The 15,885-nt window shown below is 57.2% G+C and overlaps 1 protein-coding gene across 1 annotated transcript in view; it reads right to left on the reverse strand.

The window, feature by feature from the left end:
• GLB1L3 (galactosidase beta 1 like 3) overlaps positions 1 to 15,885 on the reverse strand; it is a 52,927-nt gene that overhangs the window by 24,286 nt on the left and 12,756 nt on the right. The window contains exons 6-10 of the mRNA XM_068554596.1: positions 12,875 to 13,100; positions 12,425 to 12,606; positions 12,209 to 12,288; positions 11,968 to 12,099; positions 11,607 to 11,819 (exon numbers count right to left, since the gene is read on the reverse strand). Of these exons, the coding sequence (XP_068410697.1) occupies positions 11,607 to 11,819; positions 11,968 to 12,099; positions 12,209 to 12,288; positions 12,425 to 12,606; positions 12,875 to 13,100 (833 nt within the window). The remainder of the gene's footprint in view (positions 1 to 11,606; positions 11,820 to 11,967; positions 12,100 to 12,208; positions 12,289 to 12,424; positions 12,607 to 12,874; positions 13,101 to 15,885) is intronic.

Consider the following 15,885-nt stretch of genomic DNA (forward strand, 5'->3'; position numbering starts at 1 on the left):
CCAAAGACAGTGACGCCCCTCGCCCCGTGGGATCGCTGCGGGGGGCGGGGTCCCTCCTTCCCAGGGTTTAGCACAGGCCTGGCAGTGTGTAAATACTGCACATGTGTCGGGAGGGAGGAGGTCTGGTGGCTCCCTGTGCAGGGCCCGATGCGTTCAAATTTGCAACGCTGGTCCCGGCAATGGCAGGGTCGCTACACGGAAGGCTTCCCGGCCATCCCCCACCTTCGGGAGCCCTGTTCCTAGAGCTCCCGCACATCCTTTTACCAGCCGCTTCCAGCGTTTTCCGTCTGGGCTCACCTTCACCCCACCATTATGGACTCTCAGTTTTTTCAGTTTCAAGACTTTTCTGGAAATAGGTCCCTTATGAAGGGACCACCACTTTCCTCATTCAAATATGGCTTTTGCTTGGGGCATGGTTTTTACTCAACCTGCCGTGTGTGAGCAGGCAGGAGCCTCTGCTCCGTGTGACTTCGGGCCGCCTCATTCCCGTGGCGTGGTCAGGCCTCGAGGCGACGCCGACCCTGGACCAGCTGGCAGAGCCCTCAGGGCAGCGACTACACCACGACCTCCAGGACAGTTGTCAGGATCAAGCGATGTTTGAAAATGCTCAGAAAATGCCTACTCGCCAGTGCACCCTAAATACACGGTGCCTCTTGTCCCTAGTCGTCGGTGCACCCTAAGTACACGGCGCCTCTGGTCCCTAGTCGTCGGTGCACCCTAAGTACACGGCGCATCTGGTCCCTAGTCGTCGGTACAACCTAAGTACACGGCGCCTCTTCTCCCTAGTCGTCGGTACACCCTAAATACACGGCGCCACTGGTCCCTAGTCGTCGGTACACCCTAAGTACACGGCGCCTCTGGTCCCTAGTCGTCGGTACACCCTAAGTACACGGCGCCTCTGGTCCCTAGTCGTCGGTACACCCTAAGTACACGGCGCCTCTGGTCCCTAGTCGTCGGTACACCCTAAGTACACGGCGCCTCTGGTCCCTACTCGTCGGTACACCCTAAGTACACGGCGCGTCTGGTCCCTAATCGTCGGTACACCCTAAGTACACGGCGCGTCTGGTCCCTAGTCGTCGGTACACCCTAAGTACACGGCGCCTCTGGTCCCTACTCGTCGGTACACCCTAAGTACACGGTGCGTCTGGTCCCTAATCGTCGGTACACCCTAAGTACACGGCGCCACTGGTCCCTGGTCGTCAGTACACCCTAAGTACACGGCGCGTCTGGTCCCTAATCGTCGGTACACCCTAAGTACACGGCGCCTCTGGTCCCTAGTCGTCGGTACACCCTAAGTACACGGCGCCTCTTCTCCCTAGTCGTCGGTACACCCTAAGTACACGGCGACTATGGTCCCTAGTCGTCGGTACACCCTAAGCACACGGCGCCTCGGGTCCCCAGTCGTCGGTACACCCTAAGTACACGGCGCCTCTTCTCCCCAGTCGTCGGTACACCCTAAGTACACGGCGCCTCTTGTCCCTAGTCGTCGGTACACCCTAAGTACATGGCGCCTCTTGTCCCTAGTCGTCGGTACACCCTAAGTACACGGCGCCTCCGGTCCCTAGTCGTCGGTACACCCTAAGTACACGGCGCCTCCGGTCCGTAGTCGTCGGTACACCCTAAGTACACGGCGACTCTACTCCCTAGTCGTCGGTACACCCTAAGTACACGGCGCCTCTGGTCCCTAGTCGTCGGTACACCTTAAGTACACGGCGCCTCTGGTCCCTAGTCGTCGGTACACCCTAAGTGCACGGCGCCTCTGGTCCCTAGTCGTCGGTACACCCTAAGTGCACGGCGCCTCTTCTCCCTAGTCGTCGGTACACCCTAAGTGCACGGCGTCTCTGGTCCCTAGTCGTTGGTACACCCTAAGTGCACGGCGCCTCTGGTCGCTAGTCGTCGGTACACCCTAACAGCACGGCGCCTCTGGTCCCTAGTCGTCGGTACACCCTAAGTACACGGCGCCTCTTCTCCCTAGTTGTCGGTACACCCTAAGTACATGGCGCCTCTGGTCCCCAGTCGTCGGTACACCCTAAGTACACGGCGCCTCTGGTCCCTAGTCGTCGGTACACCCGAAGTACACGGGGCCTCTGGTCCCCAGTCGTCGGTACACCCTAAGTACACGACGCCTCTGGTCCCTAGTCGTCGGTACACCCTAAGTACACGGCGCCTCTGGTCCATAGTCGTCGGTACACCCTAAGTACACGGCACCTCTCTAGTCGTCGGTACACCCTAAGTACACGGCGCCTCTGGTCCCTAGTCGTCGGTACACCCTAAGTACACGGCACCTCTGGTCCCTAGTCGTCGGTACACCCTAAGTACATGGCGCCTCTTCTCCCTAGTTGTCGGTACACACTAAGTACACGGCGCCTCTTCTCCCTAGTCGTTGTTACACCCTAAGTACACGGCGCCTCTGGTCCCTAGTCGTCGGTACACCCTAAGTGCACGGCGCTTCTGGTCCCTAATCGTCGGTACACCCTAAGTACACGGCGCCACTGGTCCCTGGTCGTCGGTACACCCTAAGTACACGGCGCCTCTTCTCCCTAGTCGTCGGTACACCCTAAGTACACGGCGCCTCTGGTCCCTAGTTGTCGGTACACCCTAAGTACACGGCGCCTCTGGTCCCTAGTCGTCGGTACACCCAAAGCACACGGCGCCTCTGGTCCCTAGTCGTCGGTACACCCTAAGTACACGGCGACTCTGGTCCCCAGTCGTCGGTACACCCTAAGTACACGGCGCCTCTGGTCCCCAGTCGTCGGTACACCCTAAGTACACGGCGCCTCTTCTCCCCAGTCGTCGGTACACCCTAAGTACACGGCGCCTCTGGTCCCCAGTCGTCGGTACACCCTAAGTACACGGCGACTCTGGTCCCTAGTCGTCGGTACACCCTAAGTACACGGCGCCTCTTCTCCCTAGACGTCGGTACACCCTAAGTACACGGCGCCTCTTGTCCCTAGTCGTCGGTACACCCTAAGTACACGGCGCCTCTGGTCCCTAGTCGTCGGTACACCCTAAGTACACGGCGCCTCTTCTCCCTAGTCGTCGGTACACCCTAAGTACACGGCGACTCTGGTCCCTAGTCGTCGGTACACCCTAAGCACACGGCGCCTCTGGTCCCCAGTCGTCGGTACACCCTAAGTACACGGCGCCTCTTCTCCCCAGTCGTCGGTACACCCTAAGTACACAGCGCCTCTGGTCCCCAGTCGTCGGTACACCCTAAGTACACGGCGCCTCTGGTCCCCAGTCGTCGGTACACCCTAAGTACACGGCGCCTCTGGTCCCTAGTCGTCGGTACACCCAAAATACACGGTGCCTCTGGTCCCTAGTCGTCGGTACACCCTAAGTACACTGCGCCTCTTCTCCCTACTCGTCGGTACACCCTAAGTACACGGTGCCTCTTCGCCCTAGTCGTCGGTACACCCTAAGTACACGGCGCCCCTTGTCCCTAGTCGTCGGTACACCCTAAGTACACGGCGCCTCTTCTCCCTAGTCGTCGGTACACCCTAAGTACACAGCGCCTCCGGTCCCTAGTCGTCGGTACACCCTAAGTACACGGCGCCTCTTCTCCCTAGTCGTCGGTACACCCTAAGTACACGGCGCCTCTGGTCCCTAGTCGTCGGTACACCCAAAATACACGGCGCCTCTGGTCCCTAGTCGTCGGTACACCCTAAGTACACGGCGCCTCTTCTCCCTACTCGTCGGTACACCCTAAGTACACGGTGCCTCTTCGCCCTAGTCGTCGGTACACCCTAAGTACACGGCGCCTCTTGTCCCTAGTCGTCGGTACACCCTAAGTACACGGCGCCTCTTGTCCCTAGTCGTCGGTACACCCTAAGTACACGGCGCCTCCGGTCCCTAGTCGTCGGTACACCCTAAGTACACGGCGCCTCCGGTCCCTAGTCGTCGGTACACCCTAAGTACACGGCGCCTCTTCTCCCTAGTCGTCGGTACACCCTAAGTACACGACGCCTCTGGTCCCTAGTCGTCGGTACACCCTAAGTGCACGGCGCCTCTGGTCCCTAGTCGTCGGTACACCCTAAGTGCACGGCGCCTCTTCTCCCTAGTCGTCGGTACACCCTAAGTGCACGGCGCCTCTGGTCCCTACTCGTCGGTACACCCTAAGTACACGGCGCCTCTGGTCCCTACTCGTCGGTACACCCTAACTGCACGGCGCCTCTGGTCCCTAGTCGTCGGTACACCCTAAGTACACGGCGCCTCTTCTCCCTAGTCGTCGGTACACCCTAAGTACACGGTGCCTCTGGTCCCCAGTCGTCGGTACACCCTAAGTACACGGCGCCTCTGGTCCCTACTCGTCGGTACACCCTAACTGCACGGCGCCTCTGGTCCCTAGTCGTCGGTACACCCTAAGTACACGGCGCCTCTGGTCCCTACTCGTCGGTACACCCTAACTGCACGGCGCCTCTGGTCCCTAGTCGTCGGTACACCCTAAGTACACGGCGCCTCTTCTCCCTAGTCGTCGGTACACCCTAAGTACACGGTGCCTCTGGTCCCCAGTCGTCGGTACACCCTAAGTACACGGCGCCTCTGGTCCCTACTCGTCGGTACACCCTAACTGCACGGCGCCTCTGGTCCCTAGTCGTCGGTACACCCTAAGTACACGGCGCCTCTTCTCCCTAGTCGTCGGTACACCCTAAGTACACGGTGCCTCTGGTCCCCAGTCGTCGGTACACCCTAAGTACACGGCGCCTCTGGTCCCTACTCGTCGGTACACCCTAACTGCAAGGCGCCTCTGGTCCCTAGTCGTCGGTACACCCTAAGTACACGGCGCCTCTTCTCCCTAGTCGTCGGTACACCCTAAGTACACGGTGCCTCTGGTCCCCAGTCGTCGGTACACCCTAAGTACACGGCGCCTCTTCTCCCTAGTCGTCGGTACACCCTAAGTACACGGCGCCTCTGGTCCCTAGTTGTCGGTACACCCTAAGTACACGGCGCCTCTGGTCCCTAGTCGTCGGTACACCCTAAGTACACGGCGCCTCTGGTCCCTACTCGTCGGTACACCCTAAGTACACGGCGCCTCTGGTCCCTACTCGTCGGTACACCCTAAGTACACGGCGCCTCTTCGCCCTAGTCGTCGGTACACCCTAAGTACACGGCGCCTCTTGTCCCTAGCCGTCGGTACACCCTAAGTACACGGCGCCTCTGGTCCCTAGTCGTTGGTACACCCTAAGTACACGGCGCCTCTTCTCCCTAGTCGTCGGTACACCCTAAGTACACGGCGCCTCTGGTCCCCAGTCGTCGGTACACCCTAAGTACACGGCACCTCTCTAGTTGTCGGTACCCCCTAAGTACACAGCGCCTCTGGTCCCTAGTCGTCGGTACACCCTAAGTACACGGCGCCTCTGGTCCCTAGTCGTCGGTACACGCTAAGTACACGGCGCCTCTTCTCCCTAGTTGTCGGTACACCCTAAGTACACGGCGCCTCTTCTCCCTAGTCGTTGTTACACCCTAAGTACACGGCGCCTCTGGTCCCTAGTCGTTGGTACACCCTAAGTACACGGCGCCTCTTGTCCCTAGTCATCGGTACACCCTAAGTGCACGGCGCTTCTGGTCCCTAGTTGTCAGTACACCCTAAGTGCACGGCGCCTCTTCTCCCTAGTCGTCGGTACACCCTAAGTGCACGGCACCTCTGGTCCCTAGTCGTCGGTACACACTAAGTACACGGCGCCTCTTCTCCCTAGTCGTCGGTACACCCTAAGTACACGGCGCCTCTTATCCCTAGTCGTCGGTACACCCTAAGTACACGGCGCCTCTGGTCCCTAGTCGTCGGTACACCCTAAGTACACGGCGCCTCTGGTCCCTAGTCGTCGGTACACCCTAAGTACACGGCGCCTCTGGTCCCTACTCGTCGGTACACCCTAAGTACACGGCGCCTCTGGTTCCTAGTCGTCGGTACACCCTAAGTACACGGCGCCTCTTCTCCCTAGTCGTCGGTACACCCTAAGTACACGGCACCTCTTGTCCCTAGTCGTCGGTACACCCTAAGTACACGGCGCCTCTTCTCCCTAGTCGTCGGTACAACCTAAGCACACGGCGCCTCTGGTCCCTAGTCGTCGGTACACCCTAAGTACACGGCGCCTCTTCTCCCTAGTCGTCGGTACACCCTAAGTACACGGCGCCTCTTCTCCCTAGTCGTCGGTACACCCTAAGTACACGGCGCCTCTTCTCCCTAGTCGTCGGTACACCGTAAGTACACGGTGCCTCTTCTCCCTAGTCGTCGGTACACCCTACGTACACGGCGCCTCCGGTCCCTAGTCGTCGGTACACCCTAAGTACACGGCGCCTCCGGTCCCTAGTCGTCGGTACACCCTAAGTACACGGCGCCTCTGGTCCCTAGTCGTCGGTACACCCTAAGTACACGGCGCCTCTTCTCCCTAGTCGTCGGTACACCCTAAGTACACGGCGACTCTGGTCCCTAGTCGTCGGTACACCCTAAGCACACGGCGCCTCTGGTCCCCAGTCGTCGGTACACCCTAAGTACACGGCGCCTCTTCTCCCCAGTCGTCGGTACACCCTAAGTACACAGCGCCTCTGGTCCCCAGTCGTCGGTACACCCTAAGTACACGGCGCCTCTGGTCCCCAGTCGTCGGTACACCCTAAGTACACGGCGCCTCTGGTCCCTAGTCGTCGGTACACCCTAAGTACACGGCGCCTCTTCTCCCTAGTCGTCGGTACACCCTAAGTACACGGCGCCTCTTCTCCCTAGTCGTCGGTACACCCTAAGTACACGGTGCCTCTTCTCCCTAGTCGTCGGTACACCCTACGTACACGGCGCCTCCGGTCCCTAGTCGTCGGTACACCCTAAGTACACGGCGCCTCCGGTCCCTAGTCGTCGGTACACCCTAAATGCACGGCGCCTCTTGTCCCTAGTCGTCGGTACACCCTAAGTACACGGCGCCTCTGGTCCCTAGTCGTCGGTACACCCTAAGTACACGGCGCCTCTTCTCCCTAGTCGTCGGTACACCCTAAGTACGCGGTGCCTCTGGTCCCCAGTCGTCGGTACACCCTAAGTACACGGCGCCTCTGGTCCCTAGTCGTCGGTACACCCTAAGTACACGGCGCCTCTGGTCCCTAGTCGTCGGTACACCCTAAGTACACGGCACCTCTCTAGTTGTCGGTACCCCCTAAGTACACAGCGCCTCTGGTCCCTAGTCTTCGGTACACCCTAAGTACACGGCGCCTCTGGTCCCTAGTCGTCGGTACACCCTAAGTACACGGCGCCTCTTCTCCCTAGTTGTCGGTACACCCTAAGTACACGGCGCCTCTTCTCCCTAGTCGTTGTTACACCCTAAGTACACGGCGCCTCTGGTCCCTAGTCGTTGGTACACCCTAAGTACACGGCGCCTCTTGTCCCTAGTCATCGGTACACCCTAAGTGCACGGCGCTTCTGGTCCCTAGTTGTCGGTACACCCTAAGTGCACGGCGCCTCTTCTCCCTAGTCGTCGGTACACCCTAAGTGCACGGCGCCTCTGGTCCCTAGTCGTCGGTACACCCTAAGTGTACAGCACCTCTGGTCCCTAGTCGTCGGTACACACTAAGTACACGGCGCCTCTTCTCCCTAGTCGTCGGTACACCCTAAGTACACGGCGCCTCTTGTCCCTGGTCGTCGGTACACCCTAAGTACACGGCGCCTCTGGTCCCTAGTCGTCGGTACACCCTAAGTACACGGCGCCTCTGGTCCCTAGTCATCGGTACACCCTATGTACACGGCGCCACTGGTCCGTAGTCGTCGGTACACCCTACGTACACGGCGCTTCTTCTCCCTAGTCGTCGGTACACCCTAAGTACACGGCACCTCTTGTCCCTAGTCGTCGGTACACCCTAAGTACACGGCGCCTCTTCTCCCTAGTCGTCGGTACAACCTAAGCACACGGCGCCTCTGGTCCCTAGTCGTCGGTACACCCTAAGTACACGGCGCCTCTTCTCCCTAGTCGTCGGTACACCCTAAGTACACGGCGCCTCTTCTCCCTAGTCGTCGGTACACCCTAAGTACACGGCGCCTCTTCTCCCTAGTCGTCGGTACACCCTAAGTACACGGCGCCTCCGGTCCCTAGTCGTCGGTACACCCTAAGTACACGGCGCCTCCGGTCCTTAGTCGTCGGTACACCCTAAGTACACGGCGCCTCTGGTCCCTAGTCATCGGTACACCCTAAGTACACGGCGCCTCTTCTCCCTAGTCGTCGGTACACCCTAAGTACATGGCGCCTCTTCTCCCTAGTCGTCGGTACACCCTAAGTACACGGCGCCTCTTCTCCCTAGTCGTCGGTACACCCTTAGTACACGGCGCCTCTTCTCCCTAGTCGTCGGTACACCCTAAGTGCACAGCGCCTCTGGTCCCTAGTCGTCGGTACAGCCTAAGTGCACGGCGCCTCTTCTCCCTAGTCGTCGGTACACCCTACGTACACGGCGCCTCTTCTCCCTAGTCGTCGGTACACCCTAAGTACACGGCGCCTCTTGTCCCTAGTCGTCGGTACACCCTAAGTACACGGCGCCTCTGGTCCCTAGTCGTCGGTACACCCTAAGTACACGGTGCCTCTTCTCCCTAGTCGTCGGTACACCCTAAGTACACGGCGCCTCTTGTCCCTAGTCGTCGGTACACCCTAAGTGCACGGCGCCTCTGGTCCCTAGTCGTCGGTACACCCTAAGTACACGGCGCCTCTTCTCCCTAGTCGTCGGTACACCCTAAGTACACGGCGCCTCTTCTCCCTAGTCGTCGGTACACCCTAAGTACACGGCGCCTCCGGTCCCTAGTCGTTGGTACACCCTAAGTACACGGCGCCTCTGGTCCCTAGTCGTCGGTACACCCTAAGTACACGGTGCCTCTTCGCCCTAGTCGTCGGTACACCCTAAGTACACGGCGCCTCTTGTCCCTAGTCGTCGGTACACCCTAAGTACACGGCGCCTCTTGTCCCTAGTCGTCGGTACACCCTAAGTACACGGCGCCTCTTGTCCCTAGTCGTCGGTACACCCTAAGTACACGGCGCCTCCGGTCCCTAGTCGTCGGTACACCCTAAGTACACGGCGCCTCCGGTCCCTAGTCGTCGGTACACCCTAAGTACACGGTGACTCTTCTCCCTAGTCGTCGGTACACCCTAAGTACACGGCGCCTCTGGTCCCTAGTCGTCGGTACACCCTAAGTACACGGCGCCTCTGGTCCCTAGTCGTCGGTACACCCTAAGTGCACGGCGCCTCTGGTCCCTAGTCGTCGGTACACCCTAACTGCACGGCGCCTCTGGTCCCTAGTCGTCGGTACACCCTAAGTACACGGCGCCTCTTCTCCCTAGTCGTCGGTACACCCTAAGTACATGGCGCCTCTGGTCCCCAGTCGTCGGTACACCCTAAGTACATGGCGCCTCTGGTCCATAGTCGTCGGTACACCCTAAGTACACGGCGCCTCTGGTCCCTAGTCGTCGGTACACCCTAAGTACACGGCGCCTCTGGTCCCTAGTCGTCGGTACACCCTAAGTACACGGCGCCTCTGGTCCCTACTCGTCGGTACACCCTAAGTACACGGCGCCTCTTGTCCCTACTCGTCGGTACACCCTAAGTACACGGCGCCTCTTCGCCCTAGTCGTCGGTACACCCTAAATACACGGCGCCTCTTGTCCCTAGTCGTTGGTACTCCCTAAGTACACGGCGCCTCTGGTCCCTAGTCGTCGGTACACCCTAAGTACACGGCGCCTCTTCTCCCTAGTCGTCGGTACACCCTAAGTACACGGCGCCTCTGGTCCCCAGTCGTCGGTACACCCTAAGTACACGGCGCCTCTGGTCCCTAGTCGTCGGTACACCCTAAGTACACGGCGCCTCTGGTCCATAGTCGTCGGTACACCCTAAGTACACGGCACCTCTCTGGTCGTCGGTACACCCTAAGTACACAGCGCCTCTGGTCCCTAGTCGTCGGTACACCCTAAGTACACGGCGCCTCTGGTCCCTAGTCGTCGGTACACCCTAAGTACACGGCGCCTCTTCTCCCTAGTCGTCGGTACACCCTAAGTACACGGCGCCTCTTCTCCCTAGTCGTCGTTACACCCTAAGTACACGGCGCCTCTGGTCCCTAGTCGTCGGTACACCCTAAGTACACGGCGCCTCTTGTCCCTAGTCGTCGGTACACCCTAAGTACACGGCGCCTCTTGTCCCTAGTCGTCGGTACACCCTAAGTACACGGCGCCTCTGGTCCCTAGTCGTCGGTACACCCTAAGTACACGGCGCCTCTGGTCCCTAGTCGTCGGTACACCCTAAGTACACGGTGCCTCTTCTCCCTAGTCGTCGGTACACCCTACGTACACGGCGCCTCCGGTCCCTAGTCGTCGGTACACCCTAAGTACACGGCGCCTCCGGTCCCTAGTCGTCGGTACACCCTAAGTACACGGCGCCTCCGGTCCCTAGTCGTCGGTACACCCTAAGTACACGGCGCCTCCGGTCCCTAGTCGTCGGTACACCCTAAATACATTGTGCCTCCGGTCCCTAGTCGTCGGTACACCCTACATACACGGCGCCTCCTGTCCCTAGTCGTCGGTACACCCTAAATACACGGCGCCTCCTGTCCCTAGTCGTCGGTACACCCTAAATACACGGCACCTCTTGTCCCTTGACACAGTCAAGTTAAATATCAGGTTAAGTTCACGTTAAAATTCTTCCAAGTGACCAAGCTGGGCTTGCATTTCTTTTTGTCACCATCATTGAGTACATGTATGTGCCAGGCATGGCGACAGGCATTTTTGTTATAAAGAAGATAGAGGTTTTCTCTCATTGAATCATCAACACAAAGTTATAAGGCTTTACCGGACCCTGGGAGGTGAAGGCTGGGGGCACAGCTGGGCGTGGAGACCAGGTCTGTCTGCCGCTAAACCCCGACCCCTCAGTCACTAAGCTGCAATATTCCTGCCCTTTCAACACTAACCCTCACCTTCCTGATGCTGGTGTTTCCTTACGTGTTTGTTTCGTATTCTAGGATTATTCCTCTATGTGCTCATCTCCATAGACATAAATAAAGATTGTTTTTAAAACACCGTGTAGGGGCTTCCCTGGTGGTGCAGTGGTTAAGAATCCGCCTGCCAGTGCAGGGGACACGGGCTCGAGCCCTGGTCCGGGAAGATCCCACATGCCACGAAGCAACTAAACCCGTGCACCACGACTACTGAGCCTGCGCTCTAGAGCCCGTGAGCCACAACTACTGAGCCCACGTGCCACAACTACTGAAGCCTGCACGCCTAGAGCCCGTGCTCTGCAACAAGAGGAGCCACTGCAGTGAGAAGCCCACGCACCCCAACGAAGAGTAGCCCCCGCCCGCTGCAACTAGAGAAAGCCCACGTGCAGCAACAAACACCCAAAGCAGCCAAAAAATAAATAAAAAAATATATATGTAAAAAAAAACCACCATGTATTTAACTGGAAATATACTTTGAGCATCTGTCGTAAAACTGAGTTCTCTTAAGGGGCACAATGACTCTCCCGTTGGAGAGGCTCCTGAGCAAAGCCCTGCGTCACCCCACCCAAGGACGGACCACAGCAAACTAAGCACGCGAGGTAAGTGAAAGGCGTGCGCTGCACTCCCCACGCCAGAGGCTCAAGCCCCCTGGGGCCATGCTCACGTGGTGACGGTGTTGAAGCCGCAGGCTCTCAGCTTGAGCAGCCGGTCCCTCCAGTAGACCCTGGGCACCCGGAAGTAGTGGATGGAGCCCCCGAAGATGAGGAACTCATGACCCTCCAGCGTGAAGTACGGGTTCCTTCCTGCTCTCTCTTCAGTCTGAAGCCCCACGGAGCGGTCCTTCAGCTTGAGCGGGGTCAGGTGCGACCAGTTAAAGCTGTGGAGGGGCAAGAGGGAGAGAGGGGTGGGGGAGAGGGAGGCTGTGGGAGCCCTAGCGGAAAGGGAAGGCATGGCAGTGGCCGAGCGCTGATGTTACTTCCTCCCAGAAAGGAGAAGGGGCCACCTCCCTCCCCGCTCGGGCACACCTGCGCTGGCCTGGCTTCAGCTGGTCGTTTTCAAATACAAAGTTATCTCTGTGTTTCACTCGAGGAGCAAAACCTGATGAAATAAATGGCAGGAAAAAGATGCACAGGACTCTTCTCCAGGAGAGACAGGGGCTGAAAAGAGAAAGAAATAGCAGTGACCCACGGAAGGTGCGAGGGATGCTGGAGGGACCAGATGGCAGGTCGGAGGCAAGGGAAAGGCAGGAGCCCGGAGGCGGCTCACGACTCGGGCGGGTCTCTGCGCTCCACCCGGGTCCACCCAGGGTCCTGGGCCACCGGGGCGGTCCCACTGCCCACCTCATTCTGGACAGAGAGCTGGGGACGGACTTTCCGTCCTAAAAGCCTACAGCCAGGGACAGGGCAGGGCTGGGGAGTGGGGAAGGGTCCTGGGAAAGGTGGGGGAGGGGGAACGGGGCTCAGTGCCAGGCGGGAGCGTTACATCCACCAGGTTCGGGAAGGACTCGGCGACCGGCAGGAGGAGCGCCTTCTCAGCACCCACACCCTGACTTTCTTCCGTCGGAGGTGACGGACAGACCCCCAGCAGGGGGGGCAGGAACAGCACTGGAGGAAAGAAGGCTTGGGGGTGGGGGGGGTGGGTGATGAGGAGAGTCTTGGGCAGATCTGAGGGCCCAGGAGGGTGTCCCAGTGCAAGGTGGCCCTTGCCCCAGGTAACGTTCCCAGGGCTCGACGCAATAAATGCCTGTGGATGACGACTGACAGAACGCGGAGGGGGTCTAGGAGGCTCCCAGGTAAGCTGCCCTCGGGGCGATGGGGAACCGGGATGAGGCGTGAGCGAGCCCGCGCCTGGAAGGGCAGGCGGGCTGGGGGCTGGGGGACCTTCACCTGGAACGCTGCGGGGAGCCCATCACCGCTAGGCCGAGGAGCCGACGTCCCGCGCTGCTCCCGCCGCCTCTCCGCTGCCCAGACGCCGCGCGGGGACGCGGGGACGCGGGGACGCGGGCCAGCTCAGGTGCGCGCTGCGGGGACGCGGGGACGGTCTCAGGCGCGCGCCGCCCGGGACGCAGGGGACGGAGGCGGAGAGTCGGGCTCTGGGCGGCGGGAACAGCAGCCCCGCATCGGACCGAGAGTGTCGAACCGCCTCTGGGCGCAAATGCCTTTCAGCGGCGGAAGGAAGGCGGGAGGGTGTCGGGTTATCGCCCTGACCTTGAATTTCCGAAACTGTGTTTCACCGACCAATCGGGACAGAGAGGCGGGGAGAAGTAGGACCGAAGGGCGACTTAGCCTAGGTGTGCGGGAGAGCCGGGAAGTTTTGATTCCGCCGGTTCAGCAACTTCAGTGAGAACCCCTCTGGCTCCGGGCGCACAAAGAAATACTTCAATAAGATGAGAAACGCGAAATAAAGGTGCCGCGCGGTGCGGGGGACGCAAGGGCGAGGGACATGGGCTACCCTGGAGGAGTCGTTTTCCCAAACTGCGTCGGGAAGTGAGTGAGAATTACCAGAGGAAGGAAGAGTAGGGACGCTACTCCTACCCGCGGGAACAGCCTCAAAGTAGCTACGTCGTGTGTGCGAGGGCCACAGTTTGGAATGCTTCGTTTACAAAGGAGCAGAGATGCGGGGGCAGAGGTCAGCTCCGGAGGAGGCTGGTCAGGGAGCGCGCGGCGGAGGCCGTGCTAACTAGCAACTCAGCCTCTTTGCCGAGATTTCAGGCAGAAAGTTAAGTCAGGTATTAGTTTTATCGGGATTCCCAGGTACAAGGTGGAGGTCAGGTGAGAAACAGGTCATCCCAGTGGAGCTGGTGACCCCAGGATAAGGGCCCGAGCCGTTCTCTGGCGAGGAGAGGGAGGGGTTTAAGAGAATGTTGAGGTAAAATTGGTAACTGTTGGTAATTGCTTGGATGAGGGTTAGGGCGGCGCACAGAGGAGGTGGATGGCCGCCGCGCTTCAGGCTTGTGTGAGTTGGGTAGAGAGCGGTGACATTCGCTGAGAACAGAAACACAGGGAGTGATAGGGGTTTGAATAGAGAAAAGGGTGCTGAGCCCAGTTTGGAACGGCTGGATTTGAAGTCCCTGTGATGCAAGTCTCTTTTCAGAGATCGGAAAATCAGAAAATCCTCTGACCTTTTCTTTTCGAAGCCTTTGCTTTTCCTCTCCCATTTGAAAGAACAAAGCTTGTGGTAACAGGTTGAAATCAAGACTACAGTTTTCAGAGAATGTTGTGTGTGTGTGTGTGTGTGTGTGTGTGTGTGTGTGTGTGTGTGTGTGTGTTTTCTCTCTTGTCTCACTCATTACAGGTACATTTTCATCCTTGAGACCTCAGCTCCCTGAGAATTTTGTAGAATATCCCCTTTCTCTCATTCTTAGTTTGGAAGCAATGGACTCCTGTGACTTTCTACTTCTTACACAGAAGCATAATATTTCATCTCTTTGACTATACCTTGTTTTAGAAATTTGGTTTTACAGCCACAAAACTGTATTCTTCTTTATCAAGATTGTTAAAACTGCAACTTCCCTGGTGGTCCAGTGGCTAAGACTCCGGGCTCCCAATGCAGGGGGCCCAGGTTCAATCTCTGGTCAGAGAACTAGATCCCACATGCCGCAACTAAGAGTTAGCATGCCGCAATGAAGATCAAAAACCCTGCGTGCCCCAATTAAGATCCGGTACAGCCAAATAAATAAACAAATATTTTTTAAAAAACAGATTGTTAAAACTATTCTTGGGCCTGTGCCTTTCCATATAAAATTTAGAAAAAGCTTGCTTATTTCTACCAAAAGCCATGCTAAAATTTTGATGGGAATTGCGTTAGACCTATAGATCCGTTGGGAAGATTTGGCATCTTTACTCTTGAGTCTTCAAATCCATGAACATGCTATGTTTCTCCATTTATTTAGGTCTTCTTTCATTTTTTTAATCAGAATTCTGTGATTTTTTTCAACACACAGTGCCTATGCATATTTTGTTAGGTTTTTTTTTTTTTTTTTTGGTTAGTTTTATACCTCAGTATTTCATTTTCTTTTGAGCTATTTTAATAAATTTACGTATTTATCTTTGACTGTGTTGGGTCTTCATTGCTGCGCGCGGGCCCTCTCTAGCTGTGGCGAGCGGAGCTGCTCCTCATTGCAGTGCACGGGCCTCCCACTGTGGCGGCCTCTCCTGTTGCGGATCACGGGCTCTAGGCACACGGTCTTCAGTAGTTGTGGCACGCGGGCTCAGTAGTTGTGGCTCGCAGGCTCTAGAGCACAGGCTCAGTAGTTGTGGCGCACAGGCTTAGCCGCTTTTGAGCTATTTTAAATGGTATAGTACTTTCAAGTTCAGTTTCAGCAAATTCATTGTTAGCATATAGAAATGCAGTTGAGTTTCTTGTGTAGATCTTGTATTCTGTGACCTTGGTAAACTCACTTATTAATTCTAAAAGTTTTGAAAATCCAATCCCATGGGACTTTCTAAAGAAGAAGTCATGTTCTCTGCAAATACAATTTTTTTTTTCTTTCTAATCCTTCCAGTGTCTTTATTTCTTTTTCTTCTCTTATCGTGGTAGCTGGAGTTCCTAGTACTATGTTGAATAAGAATGGTGAGAACCAACATCCTTACCTGTTTCCAGTCTTAGGTAGAAAACAGTCTTTTACCACTAAGTATGATGTTAGATGTAGGTGGGGTTTGTGTGTGTTGTTTATCAAGTTGAAGTAGTTCCCTTATAGTCCTAATTTGCTGAGATTTTTTTTTTGTCATGAATGGTGATGGATTTTGTCAAAGGCTTGTGTGGAAACGCATTTTCAGCTCCTGTGGGTAAACACCAAGGAGCATGATTTCTGGATCATATGGTGAGAATATGTTTAGCTTTGTTAGAAACCACCAACCTGTCTTCCAGAGTGGCTGCACCATCCTGCGTTCCACCAGCAGTGATGAGAGTTCCCGCTGCTCCACATCCTCACAAGCATTTTG

This window comes from Eschrichtius robustus, chromosome 11, assembly GCF_028021215.1.
Source record: "Eschrichtius robustus isolate mEscRob2 chromosome 11, mEscRob2.pri, whole genome shotgun sequence".
Lineage (NCBI taxonomy): Eukaryota > Metazoa > Chordata > Mammalia > Artiodactyla > Eschrichtiidae > Eschrichtius > Eschrichtius robustus.